At 35.7% G+C, this 15,200-nt stretch overlaps 1 protein-coding gene across 10 annotated transcripts in view; it reads left to right on the forward strand.

The window, feature by feature from the left end:
• PCDH15 (protocadherin related 15) overlaps nt 1-15,200 on the forward strand; it is a 1,323,555-nt gene that overhangs the window by 835,138 nt on the left and 473,217 nt on the right. For all 10 annotated transcript variants that reach the window (XM_037741275.1, XM_037741277.1, XM_037741276.1 and 7 more), the window contains one exon: nt 2,804-2,974. In XM_037741275.1, the coding sequence (XP_037597203.1) occupies nt 2,804-2,974 (171 nt within the window). The remainder of the gene's footprint in view (nt 1-2,803; nt 2,975-15,200) is intronic.

Below are 15,200 nucleotides of genomic sequence, written 5' to 3' on the forward strand. Positions count from 1 at the left end.
ATTGTGAATGGGAGTTCACTCTTGATTTGGCTCTCTGTTTGTCTGTTATTGGTGTATAGGAATACTTGTGATTTTTTCACAAGTATTTTGATTTTGTATCCTAATACTTTGTTGAAGTTGCTTATCAGCTTAAGGAGATCCTGGGCTGAGATCATGAGGTGTTCTAAACATACAATCATGTCATCTGCAAATAGAGAGAATTTGACTTCCTCTTTTCCTCGTTGAATATCCTTTGTTTCTTTTTCTTGCCTGATTGCTCTGGTCAGAACTTCCAATACTATGTTGAATAGTAGTGGTGCTGGTTTTCAAAGGGAATGCTTCCACTTTCTGCTCATTCAGTATGGTATTGGCTGTGGGTTTGTCACAAAAACTTTTATCATTTTGAAATATGTTCCATCAATACCTTGTTTTGCTGCTTCTGGATATTGCTTATAAATGGACCATATAATATGTGACCTTATTTTTTGTCTGGCTTCCTTATTTGAACACATTATATTTTCAAGGTTGATCCAGGTTGTTGTATATATCAGTGCTTTATATCTTTTTGTGCTTGAAACATATGCATTGTATGTACCTACCACAATACATTTATCCGTTTATTAATTGATAAATATGTGGGCCTTTGCCACCTTTTGTCTTTTGTGAATAATGCTACATGAACATACTTACAAGTATACTTTTCAGTGTTGTACAAAATAGAATTCAGAAAGACAGAAAAGTGTAATAGTTCTTTAAAATAATAAATACTATGAAAACAAAAACATTTCAATATTCTGTCATAATGAATGATGCTACTACCACCACCACCCTCATCAATGGACATTCTGGATGGAAATCACTTAGGTCTAGTATTTTTTTCTTCTATACCAAATATTCTTTAGATAAAGATAAGCAATTTAATTTCTAATAAAATTACTACCCATTCTTTGAGTATGTGATATCCATCATGATTTTCTCCCAATGAAATAGAGAGGAAAACAAGAAAGAGCAGCTTAACAGTTGAAAAACAACTGACTAGACACAACCTCAGCCAGGTGATTAAGTTAGCAACAGTGATAAGTCATATTAATCATATATAATCATTATCAATTTGTCAAAATAACAGTTGACGGGGTTTTCCTATATAAATTGCATAGGAAAATCTTGAGGAAAACACCAGAAAAAAACCCATTGAGGAACATTGTGCAAAATATCTAACTATTACTCAAAATTGTCAAGGCCATCACAAATGGAAAAAACGTCTGAGAACTTGTTACAGCCAAAATGAACCATTATGATTAAATGTAAAGTGATAACCTGATTGAGATCCTGAAACAGAAAACTGACATTAAGTAAAAACTAGGGAAATCTGAACAACTTTTGGATTTTCGTTAGTAACAGTGTATTGCTACTGCTAATTTGCAATAGACAAAGTTAAATGATAAGGAAGACTTTGTTCACGGCTATTGCAATAGAGAAGAGAGACCAGAATGCAGACTAGATCTGAACTCAACCCTGATGGAAAGAAGGGCTGAGAGCTGTTAAAAGCTCCAGTGGACTTGAGAGTGGGGCAATCACAGACCAGGTGTATTTACGAATTGGTTTTCCCAACAGAAAATAAACTTCCTTGAATTTTCATGACAGAATGTAGGTTTAGAAATTGGACCAAGCCTCCTAAGGAAGTTAGGCTCCTACCCTCCCACAGAAACTGGGAAATAGGGGCTTCTTCCTTGACTATTACATTTCGAAGTCATGGCCCCCCAGGTCATGAAAAAGATGGGCTGGTTTGTAGAACTGACAAGAAGCTTTTTAAAAAATTAAACCATTATTCTCAGCAAACCGACAGAAGAGCAGAAGATCAAACACTGCATGTTCTCACTCATAGGCGGGTGTTGAACAATGAGAACACATGGACACAGGGAGGGGAGCACTACACACTGGGGTCAGTTGGGGGAAAATAGGGGACGGATGGTGGGGGGTGGGGAGCTGGGGAGAGATAGCAAGGGGAGAGATGCCAGATGTAGGTGATGGGGAGGAAGGCAGCAAATCACACTGCCACGTGTGTACCTATGCAACAATCTTGCATGTTCTTCACATGTACCCCAAAACCTAAAATGCAATAAAATAAATGGAAAAAAAATTTACATCTCAGAGAGGCAGAGAAAGAATTTACAATTACAGGGTTTTTAAAGTAAATGCTCTAAGAAGATGAGAGTGACCTTCATGGTTAGCTATTTAGTAATGTGAACTGTTAGGTAAAGTCCTAACATATAAAAGCTTCACTACTATAGTATACTTTCAAGAAAGTTGATTGGAAGACAATCAGATCTCAGTTTACAGCCTGGCTTTACCACTTAAAACTGTTAGTTTAAGCAAGTTATTGATCAATTTTTTTTAATGAAACTAATTCTACATTGTATATGCGTTTCTCTCTCTCTCTTTCTTTCTCTTTCTTTTTCAATTTTTTCTTTCTTTCTTTCTTTCTTTTTCTCTCTTTCTCTTTCTCCTTCCTTCCTTCCTTCCTTTTCTTTTTTTCTTCTTTTCTTTTCTTTTCTTTCACCAAGTCTAGGTTCAAGTGATTCTTGTGCCTCATTCTCTTGAATAGCTGGGATTACAGGTACCTGCCACCACACCCAGATCATTTTTGTATTTTTAGTAAAGACAGTTTTTCACCATGTTGGCCAGGCTGGTATCGAAATCCTGACCTCAAGTGATCCACTGGCCTCAGCCTCCCAAAGTGCTGTGGTTACAGGATGGGCCACTGCTCCTGGCCATTGTGCCTAATTTCTATAAACTACCTGTTGTTCGTTTTTCTCTCTAACAGGACCGCGCCCAAAATTTGAACGAGAGGCGAACCACCACCACCACTCTCACAGTGGATGTTCTGGATGGAGATGACTTGGGTCCAGTGTTTCTTCCTTGTGTCCTTGTGCCAAACACTCGTGATTGCCGTCCACTCACTTACCAAGCTGCCATACCTGAGTTGAGAGCTCCGGTAAATATATTCTTTTCTTTCTCTCTTCATTTGTGTGTTTTAAAACTCCATGGGATCATGTTCAAGTATTTCCTGGACATATTTATACTAGCAAAACTCATTATATGCATGTTGAAAAATATGTACATCCAAAACTATTTCCAGGGAGTATAAATAAATTTTTAACCTAATGAGTGATTATATAGTTTACAAAGTAGAAGGTATGTCATGAAACAGCAATTCAACATGGTTATTTTATATTTTTCACCGATAAATCACCAAGGAGTCCATTGACCAACACATTCTGAAAAACTCCAGGTAATCGCTGCAGCATTTTCTTAAATTCACATTTAAACATGCAGTCCTAAGTCAGAGGACTCTCAGGTCAATAGGATACTTTTTTAATCCAGTAGAGTTTTGAAATGTTATTGGAGATTATGTTTGGCTATTTAAAGGTAGGAGCTAACAAGTACTGAATACAGATACTTATCTCTTAAAGTAAAGACAGAAAGGTGAAGCATGAATACATATTTTCTACACTTAATCCTGTATTTTTGACAAATGGTAATGAAGCTATAAATTTCTGTCAGTTTGGAATTTATACCTACAATCCCTAGATGATTGATGTGCATACCTAAGAATAAAGATTTTAAGGCAAACAGATATTCTGCTGAGGCAAAAATATCAATTTCTCCCCTAAACGGTGTGCGTGTGTGTGTATACACATATTGTTTTAAAAAATTCAGTGGTCTAGGATTTAACCATTTAGCTAATATTTGTTCTGTTTCCCTGGAAAGCATTTAGCTCTCTGGGTTCCAAAAATAGCTAAAAGTGATAGAAATTTTTGGAAGCTATTTGACATTTTTCTCAAAAAAAACATGAGAACTGCAGTTCTACTTTTTAAAATTCATTTATTATACTTTAAGTTCTGGGGTACATGTGCTGATCGTGCAGGGTTGTTACATAGGTATACATATGCCATGGTGGTGGTTTGCTGCATCCATCGCCCCGTCATCTACAGTGGTATTCCTCCTAATGCTATTTCTCCCCAATCCCCCTACCTCCTGCTATTCATCCCCAGCCCCTCAACCCCTAGGCCTAGTGTGTGATGTTTCCTTCCCTGTGTTCTTGTGTTCTCATTGTTCAACACACTCCCCCCCTCATTATGAGTGACAACATGCAGTGTACTGTTTTCTGTTCTTGTGTCAGTTTGCTGAGAATGATGATTTCCAGTTTCATCCATGTCCCTGCAAAGGACATGAACTCATCCTTTTTTATGGCTGCATAGTACTCCATGTTGTATATATGCCACATTTTCTTTATCCAGTCTATCATTGATGGGCATTTGGGTTGGTTTCAAGTCTTTGATGCTGTGAACAGTGCCACAGTAAACATATGTGTGTCTGTGTCTTTATAAAAGAATGATTTATAATCCTTTGGGTATATAGACGTAATGGGATTGCTGGGTCAAATGGTATTTCTAGTTCTAGATCCTTGAGTAATCACCCCACTGTCTTCCACAATGGTTGAATTAATTTACACTCCCACCAACAGTTTAAAAGCACTACTTTTTCTCCACCTCCTCTCCAACATCTGTTCTCTCTCAATTTTTTAATGATTGCCATTCTAAGTCATGTGAAATGGTGCCTGAATGTGGTTTTGATTTGCATTTCTGTAAAGACCAGTGATGATGAGCATTTCTTCATACATTTATTGGCTGCATAAATTTGTTCTTTTGAAAAGTGTCTGTTCATATCCTTTTTTTTTCATGCAAGTTAACTGCACCCGTGGTCACCTCTGCTAGTAGACACAAACATGATTCTCAACTATTTTAGATCTATAAGAAAAACCAATAGATGCATTCATATTATAACATTGGATAAGCACTCCTTGGCTGTACATTGAGAAGGCATTTTTATTATATTCCTCAAAATCTCAAGTAGAGAAAGGACCCTCAGAACTGCAGTTCTCTTTTGGCGATTTCAGCCTTTTTGCCCCAGTTCCTTCCCATCTTTGTGGATTTATCTACCTTTGGTCTTTGAAGTTGGTGACTTTTGGGTGAGGTTTCTGAGTGGACATCCTTTCTGTTGTTGTTGAAGCTATTTCTTTCTGTTTGTTAGTTTTCCTTCTAACAGGCCCCTCTGCTGCAGGTCTGCTCGGAGTTTACTAGAGGTCCACTCCAGACCCTGCTTGCCTGGGAATCACCCATGGGGACTGCAGAGCAGTAAAAATTACTGCCTCTTCCTTCCTCTGGTAGCTTTGTCCCCAAATGGTACCTGCCACATGTTAGCCAGGGCTCTCCTGTATCACATGTCTTCTGGTTAGGATGCACGGGGGGTCTGGGAGCCTCTCGAGGAGGCAGCCTGTCCCTTAAAAGAGAACTGCAGTTCTGAGGGTCCCTTCTCTATTTGATATTTTGAGGAATAAAATAGGAATACCTTCTAAATAAAAAGCTATAGAGTGCTTATCCAATGTTATAATATGAATACATCTATTGGTTTTTCTCATAGTAGATCTAAAATAGCTGAGAATCATGTTTGTGTCTCTAAGCAGAGATGATCACTGGTGTAATTAACTTTAATGAACAAAAGAAGCTGGAGATAAAAATAAATAAATCTTATGTGCATTGAATAAAAGAATATGTTTTCAGCCAGATGAAGTATTTGCAGACAAAAAAGCTGATCAGAACTTGTCTGGAGAAAATAGACGTGGATTACCTAAGGTTGTATGCCATTGTTATTTTGCTGAATCACAGCAAGAAAACCCACAAATTATTAAAGATGGTGAACATAAAAATTTTCTTTGAAATTTTTTTCAAAGAAATAGTAAAAGTAATGATGACAGGTATAATTTTTATAAGGCTGCACACCTATTGCCATCTGCCCTTTGGCAAAACTGACAAAAGTAATGGAAAAAAAGACTCCCTACTCAATAAGTGGGGCTGGGAGAACTGCCAACCTTGTGAAGATTGAAACTGGACCCCTTCCTTACACCATACACAAAAATCAACTCAGGATGGGTTAAAGACTTAAATGTAAACCCCCAAGCTGGAAAAGCCTTGAGGACCACCTAGACAATACCATTCAGGATAAAAGCAAAGGCAAAGATTTCATAACAAAGACACCAAAAGCAATTGCAACAAAAGCAACCATTGACAAATGGAATCTAATTAAATGTGAGAGCTTCTGCACAGCTAAATAAACTATTAAAGGAGTCAACAGACCACCTACAGAATTGGAGAAAATACTTGCAACCTATGCATCTGACGGAAGTCCAATATGTAGCATCCACAAGGAATTTAAATTTACAAGATTTTTTTTTAAAAAGCATTAAAAAGTGTGCAAAGGACATAAACAGTTTTCAAAAGACTACATACATGTGGCCAATAAATAAAAAGAAAAACAGTTTAATATCACTAATCATTAGAGAAATGCAAATCAAAACCACAGTGTGAAACCATTGCACAATCAGTCAAAATGACTATTATTAAAAAGTCAAAAAATAGCAGATGCTAGTTTCCTTACTAAGCTAACAGAGGAACAGAAAACCAAATTCCACATGTCCTCACATATAAGTGGGAGCTAAATAATAAGAACTCATGAACAGAAGGAAGGGAACAACAGACACTGGAGTCTATTTGAAAATGGAGAGTGGGAGGAGACAGAGGAGCAGAAAAGATGACTATTGGGTACTGGGTTTAATAACTGGGGGATGAAATAATCTCTACAGTGAGCCCCTATGACACAAGTTCACCTGTGTAACTAACCTGCATATGTACCTTTGAACCTAAAATATAACTCTTTTAAAATAGTTTTATTTATCTTTTAAAATATCTGCAAGAGGCTGGGTTTGCGCTATGACTAATCACTTTTTGCACATGAAATTTAAACGTGTGTAAGGTTTAAGTATATGAGGCTGGTATTAAAATCTTTAAAAATTTTATGAGAGGATGAGTTTGCTCTATGACTAATCATTTCTTGCATATGAAATTTAAACGTGTAAGGTTCAAGTATATTTGGCTGGTATTAAAATGTGCATTTTGTTTTATTCAGAAATTTCTATTTGGAACTACAACAATGTAAAAACAATAATATGCTGAAATTCATATTTAATACTTGATAATATTTTTCAATCATCCTCATACAAATTAGGCACTCTGGAGTGTGTGTGTGTGTGTGTGTGTGTGTGTGTGTATGTTTACTTCCAATTAAAATCCTTTTGAATATAAAAAAGGAAAAAATATAATTTTTAGTATTGATGTTTCTAAGTTAATATATTTAGTTAGTGTACCACTGGGACCCTAAGAGAAGGTATATATCGAAACCACAATAATCCAATTCAATGAGTCAGTCTGATGACTATTTAATAATAGTTCATTGAAGAAAGTAAAGGAATAGAGAGGCTGCTGCTGCTGCTTGAAAAGCAGAGTGTACAGACTTAATTTTATAAAGGATCATTGAGCTTCCTTTTCTCTCCAGATTACAGACTGAACATCTTTCTCATTCTTATGCAGTTTAGTGCTGAAGACCAGATTATACTTTGAATTTGGGGTGATAACATAAATGTTCATAAAGTCGAGAGGTTGCATAGAATGTTCTGTTTGATGAACTGTGCTAAGCTCTACACAATCATTAACTGATCGAATACATTCAATATACATAAAAACTCTTGGGAGACAGTTGAAGTATATAGATATATAGACATATATATGAATTAGGAAGAGTCAATAAAATTTGAGGCCTGGATCTACACACAAAAATTGATAGCAGGTTTTTTTCTGGCTCTTGCAGCCTGGGTTAGGTTGGAGATTCTTTCTGTAGATAGACATAGTTGAAAAATGTTTATATCCGAAAGTATTTTCCGAGAGTATGGGCAAATATTTGGTCAGCGTCCCCTGCCGTTTCCCTTGCTGTACCATAATATTCATATTTTGCGTATCAGTACTCAAAGAAGAACTAGTCCAAGGATAAAACTTACCTAGTCTTCCGATGACAAACCCAATTCAGTATTAAATTTTGCATATCCTAACAAAGGAGAATGATGAACTAATGGTAAAGAAATTAAGCCTAGAAATTTCATATGCTCTGAATCCTTTGTAAAAAAATATTTAAGCTAAGAGCATGAGGGATCCTGGGCATGGTGATTTCTTGATGGTAAAAAAGGAGGTCCCTAAGTAAAGATCAATAAATAGTTTTTTGAACAAGTACTCTTGTATTTTGTTTTAAAACAATGCTTTTTGAATTAAATGTTATGGAAGAAATTTCAGAATGACTAATCTTGATCTTTTTATCATTTTTAACAGATTGAGCCATTTCTTAACATACTTTGAAACAATGAGAATTTTAGTTTTACACATTTAAGTAATTACGGCAAATATTTATTTTTATTGTCACATACAAAAACATAGATATATTTACTTATAAACCTAGATACTTCAGATTATCAGTCACTGTATAACAGGCCACCAGAACTTAGTGGGTTCAAATAAAAATAATTTAATTTGCTCACTAAGTTGAAAATTTTGCAGGAGTTGAGAAAACATCTTATCTTTGCTCCATGCAGCATGAGGTGTGGCACCTTAGCTGAGGGCTGGGTACCACTTTCATGATAGTTAACATAGATGGCTACCAAGTTGATTTTGGCTATTGACTGGTACTCATTCAAAGCTGTAGGCTGAGGCTTCATTTGCACTCCACTTAAGCCTCTGATAGGCTTAGAATAATGGTCTCCAGCTTCATCCATGTCCCTGCAAAGGACATGAACTCATCTTTTTTATGTCTGCATAGTATTCCATGGTGTATATGCACCACTTTTTTTTTTTAATCCATTCTATCATTGATGGGCATTTGGATTAGTTCCAAGTCTTTGCTATTGTGAACAGTGCTGCAATAAACATACATGTGCATGTGCCTTTTTAATAAAATGATTTATAATCCTTTGGGTATATACCCAGTAATGGGATTGCTGGGTCAAATGATATTATAATATTTCTAGTTCTAGGTCCTTGAGGAATTGTCTTCCACAATGGTTGAACTAATTTATACTCCCACCAACAGCATAAAAGCATTCCTATTTCTCTACATCCTCTCCTGTTGTCTCCTGATTATTTAGTGGTTGTCATTCTAACTGGTGTGAGGTGGTATCTCAATGTGGTTTTGATTTGCATTTCTCTAATGACCAGTGATGATAGCTTTTTTTCATATGTTTGTCTGCATAAATGTCTTCTTTTGAAAAGTGTCTATCCATATCCTTTGCCCACTTTTTGATGGGGTTGTTTGTTTTTTTCTTGTAAATTTGTTTAAGTTCTTTGTAGATTCTGGATATTAGCCCTTTGTCTGATGGGCAGATTCCAAACATTTTTCACCTTCTGTTGGTTGCTGGTTTACTCTGTTGATAGTGTTTTTTGTTGTGCAGAAGCTCTTAAGTTTAATTAGATCCCACTTGCCTATTTTGACTTTTGTTGCCATTGCTTTTGGTGTTTAGTCATGAAGTCCTTGCTCATGCCTGTGTCCTGGATTGTATTACCTAGGTTTTCTTCTAGAATTTTTATGCTTTTAGGCCTCATGTTTAAATATTTAATCCATCTAGAGTTAATTTTTATACAAGTTGTAAGGAAGGCATACAGGTTCAGCTTTCTGCATATGGCTAGTCAGTTTTCCTAACACTGTTTATTAAATAGGGAATCATTTCCCCATTGTTTGTTTCTGTCAGGTTTGTCAAAGACTAGATTGTTGTAGCTGTCTGGCATTCCTTCTGAGGCCTCTGTTGTGTTCTATTGGTCTATATCTCTGTTTTGGTACCAGTACCATGCTGTTTTGACTATAGTAGCCTTGTATTGTAGTTTGAAGTCAGGTAGCAGGATGCCTCCAGCTTTGTTTTGTTTTTTGTTTTTGTTTTTGTTTTGTTTTGTTTTGTTTTTGTTTTTTTCGTGGGATTGTTTTGGCCATGCAGGCTCTGTCTTGGATCCTTATGAAGTTTAAGGTGATTTTTTCCAATTCTGTGAAGAAAGTCATTGGTAGCTTAATGGCGTTATCATGGAATCTAAAAATTACTTCAGGCAGTAAAGCCATTTTCATGATATTGATTCTTCCTAACCATGAGCATGGGTACACATTTAAATCAGTGTCTAGAGGGAAATGTATAGCACTAAATGCCCACCAGAGAAGTGAAAACAATATAAAATTGACACCCTAATATCACAATTAAAAGAACTAGAGGAGCAAGATTGAACAAATTCAAAAACTAGAAGAAGGCAAGGAATAACTAAGATCAAAGCAGAAATGAAGGAGATAGAGACACAAAAAGCCTTTCAAAAAATCAGTAAATCCAGGAGCTGGTTTTTTGAAAAGATCAATAAAATAGATAGACCACTAGTCAGACTAAGAAAAAAGAAACGAGAGAAAATTCAAATAGTTGTAATAAAAAATGATAAAGGGGTTATCACCACTGATCCCACAGAAATATAAACTACCATCAGAGATTACTACAAACAACACTATGCACACAAACCAGTAAATCCAGAAGAAATGGATAAATTCCTGGTTACTTACACTCTCCTAAGAATAAACGAGGAAGAAGTTGAATTACTGAATAGACCAATAACAAGATGTGAAGTTAAGGAAGCATTTAATAGCCTACCAAACAAAAAAGTCCAGGAGCAGACAGGTCCACAGCCAAATTCTACCAGAGGTACAAAGAGGAGCTGGTTCCATTCCTTCTGAAACTATTCCAAACATACAAAAAGAGGGAATACTCCCTAGCTCATTTTATGACACCAACATCATCCTGATACCAACACCTGGCAGAGACTCAACTAAAAAAGAAAATTTCAGGGCAATATCCATGATGAACATCGATGCAAAAATTTTTAATAAAATACTGGCTAACCGAATCCAGTAGCACATCCAAGAGTTTATCCATCACGATCAAGTAGGCTTCATCCCAGGGATGCAAGACAGAATCAACATCCACAAATCTATAAACGTAACCCACCACATAAACAGAACCAAAGACAAAAACCACATAATTATTTCAATACACACAGAGAAGATCTTCAAAAAATTCAACAGCCCTTATGCTAAAAGCTCTCAATAAACTAGGTATTGATGGATTGTATCTCAAAATAATAAGAGCAATTTATGACAAACCCACAACCAGTATCATACTGAATGAACAAAAGCTGGAAGCATTCCCTTTGAAAACTGGCAGAAGACAAGGATACCCTCTCTCTCCACTCCTATTCAACATAGAATTGGGAGTTCTGGATAGGTCCATCAGGCAAGAGAAAGAAATAAAGGATATTCAAATAGGAAAAGAGGACATCAAATTGTCCCTTTTTGCAGATGACATGATTGTATATTTAGAAAACCCCATTGTGTCAGCGTAAAATCTCCTTAAACTGATGAACAACTTCAGCAAAGTCTCAGGATACAAAATCAATGTGCAAAAATCACAAGCATTCCTATATACCAGTAACAGACAAACAGCCAAATCATGAGTCAACTTCCATTCACAATTGCTACAAAGAGAATAAAATACCTAGGAATACAACTAACAAGGGTTGTGAAGGACCTCTTCAAGGAGAACTATAGACCACTGCTCAAGCAAATAACAGAGGACACAAACAGAAGTATTTTTTTTAATAGAGTTTAACAATATTTGCTATTGTTACTATTATTATTGGCAATGGACATTTTTCAGGTGACTTGGTGTTTACTCAGACACGTGGGAAGAAGTAGCTAATTCAAATTAGTTATGAAAACTAACTTATCTTTAGTTGAAATTGTAGCTTTAAAAACTGAGTTGTACGTAGATAGTACCTAATTTATTCTGATTGTACTATTTCAAATTAATTCAGTATTATTTCGGATCTTTAAAAGGATGCAATATATTTATTCAAAAGAACAGTAGAGTTTTTTTTTTTTTTTAATAAACAGTTGGCATTGCCCCTGCTGGTGCTGAGTTAATTATGCAGTATATTATCACTTTGGGGAGAGGCAGCTGCTGATGCCAAATGCCAGAAGGTGATACTCCGAGACAGAAAATACATCAACTAAACAAATTTTAAATGTGAGATGAGAAAGTATCTTGCTTCCCTCCTTTCTTTCTTTAATAAATAAAAAACAATAGATTATAGTAATGTTTCTCAAATTGTCCCACAGAGCTTCCTGTTGGGCTGTAGTGCTTCATAGCTTCCAGTATAGGTAAAGATAGGCCTTCCTTCTCTATATAAAATTCGCAATTCTGCTGTGTTTCCACACACTAATGTAGAAGGTTTTTCAGAATTTACTTTAATTATAAAATAATAGGCTGCTAATTATAAATTATTCAGAAACATTTTAAAGGATTAGACACATATTAAAAATCAGAAATCCTCGATCCTCAAATCCCAGTCCCTTGGATAACCATTATTAATTTGATAAATGTCTTTCCAAATATCTGGAGCCTGACTTAAGCAAATTAATTTTAAACAAGCCAAATGACCCTGGCCTACATAAAAGTAAAGTATTAGAAGATTCACTGTGGCCTCACAGAATCTATTGGTAACTTTTTAAAGGAATTAAGAGCTGAAGGTTAAGGGAAAAAAAGGCATACCTATATGTTTTGGGGGTTGGCGATGGATCATGTGATTTGGCATGACTATATAGATGAGATGTAATTTGTTATCTTTCTAACCCAGTGCAAATTTGAGGGATAGAGCAACTGATTAACCTAACTTGAATCACATGCTTGCCCTTTGACCAGGAGAATGGAGCCTGGAATAGTTAATTTTATGCATTAACTTGGCTAAGACATGGTACCTGGATATTTTGTCCAATATATCTGGTTGTTGCTGTGAAGGTATGCTTTTAGATGGTATTAATATCAGATCACTAGATTTTGGATCTGTGATATTGGTGGGCTGCATCTAGTCAGATGAAGACTTTCAATAAATAGACTGATCTCCCTCAAACTGAGGATTCCAGCAGATTGTTTTGGACACAAACTGTGATAACCGTTCTCTGCGTCTCCAGCCTGCTGACCTATCCTATAGATTTTGAATTTGCCAAACTCCACAATCACATTAGTCAATATCTTTAAATTAATTCTCTCTCTTTCTCTCTCTCTCTCTCTCTCTCTCTCTCTCTCTCTCACACACACACACACACACACACACACACACACACACACATATACATTTTACTGGTTCTGTTTCTCAGGAAGCTACAACCATTACAGGGCCCCTAATGAAAGTGTGTCTAATAGAAAAGGTAATTTATTTAAAAACCAAGATATTGTTAAAGCGAAATGGATGCTAGGCAGCTGAAAAGCCAAATATTTAAAGCAAATATATAATCAAACAATCATTTCTTTTGCTAGTGTCTTCCTATGGTTCTCTACCAGGTTTGCCTGAAATTTGGTCAGAATGGCTTTGAAATACAGACATTAGATCATATCTCTTCCCTGCTTCAATGATATGATAAGCTTCTCCTTAAATAATCATGTCTAAGTGTCTTCCTTTACCATGACCTGTAAGCTACACAGTCTTGTCTCACTTTCCTCATCCCATCTACCTCTACTACCTCTTTTCCACCTGCTTCCTGGTCTTCTTTCTGTCCTTTATCATGCCACATTCTTTGGATAAGGGGAAATGTCTTTGTGTGCCGTTTTTTTCTTCCAGAGTGTTCTCTTCTGATATTTTCCTGTGGCTGGCTACCTTAGTTATTTAGCTTTCAGCCCAAACGTTACCTCCTTAAAAAAAGGCTTCCCTAATATCACAGTCTATAATAGCCAACTTTCCTCAAGAATTAGATAATGTATGACTTTGTTTTCTGCAGATTAGTTTGCTATATGGAAATTTCTTGCATATTCATTGAATTGATTAATATCTGCCTACTTCCTTCAAAACATAAAAATGTCAGAAAGAGAGACTTTCCCTATATCATTTACTATTTTATTACAAACTGTTAGGACGGTGCCCCAAATGTAGGATGCTCAATTAATATTTACTTACATGAAATCAATTAAAACTTCCCTGTCAATGCATATGTATTTTACCTTTTATAATAGCTGCATAAAATTACTTTGTATAAATGTACCTTAATTTATTCATCTGTTTTATATTTTGGAATTTTGTGTACACTACTACTTTTTTAAAAAGTGCTTCACTGTTTTTAAAAAAAATACCTAGATAAATTATATTCCTCTCTAAGGAGATGTATTTGTCTGATATGCTCATTTGTAAGCAAAACTAAATTTATGTTACATATTCCTTATTTCAGTTCTTCTTGATTAAAACAAATAATGAAGGATATGCTAATGCACTTTAATAGTTTTAACTGTTGGGGTTAAGTCTGGCTAAAACACAGTTTTGAATTCAGTGAGGTCACCAGAAAAGAAGTTATGTAAATAACAATAAAACTTGTAAACATAGCTGTAAGATTATTCATGAGCAGCTTTGCAGCTTTCCTTTTTGGAAGCCTTATTATATGTAGTGGGCTTTATGGTTAAGCTTATTTTTCTGTAAGAATATTACTACTCGACTATAATAATTCTAAACTAAATTGATTTGAGGGTAGCCTAATAGTGATTTTCTTGAATTTTACTTTGTTTACGAATATTTTCTGCAAATACATAAAAAAGGTAAATAAATAGACTATGTACACATCAATGGACTTACCTACTTCCCAAGTGATGTTGGTTAATGATACTTTCAAGACCTTTAGCAGAAATCTTATACATAAGCCACTGTCATTTCCTGTTCCTGTTTCTACTTTTGCTTCCTGTCGCCCATTTTTCACACAGCAGTCAGAGTGATCTTTTATTTATTTTTATTTTTTTTTATTTCAAAATCTAGAGAAAGGGCATTTATTTATTTATTTTTTTATTGTACTTTAGGTTCTGGGGCACATGTGCAGGTCATGCAGGGTTGTTGCATAGGTGTATATGTGATCAGGTGGTTTGCTGCCTTCATCTATATCCAGCATTTCTCCTCAGGTTATTCCTCCCCACCCCCCCCATCACCCATTGTCCCTCCCATAACCCCCGTCAACTGAGCCCAGTGTGTGATGCTCCTTTTCCTGAGTCCATGTGTTCTCATTGTTCAACACCCGCCTATGAGTGATAATATGCAGTGTTTAGTTTTCTGTTCTTGTGTCAGATTGCTGAGAATGATGGTTTCCAGTTTCATCCCAGTCCCTACAAAGGACATGAACTCATTTTTTCTTATGGCTGCATAGTATTCCATGGTGTATATGTGCCACATTTT

This window comes from Cebus imitator, unplaced genomic scaffold (assembly GCF_001604975.1).
Source record: "Cebus imitator isolate Cc_AM_T3 unplaced genomic scaffold, Cebus_imitator-1.0 Scaffold97, whole genome shotgun sequence".
NCBI lineage: Eukaryota > Metazoa > Chordata > Mammalia > Primates > Cebidae > Cebus > Cebus imitator.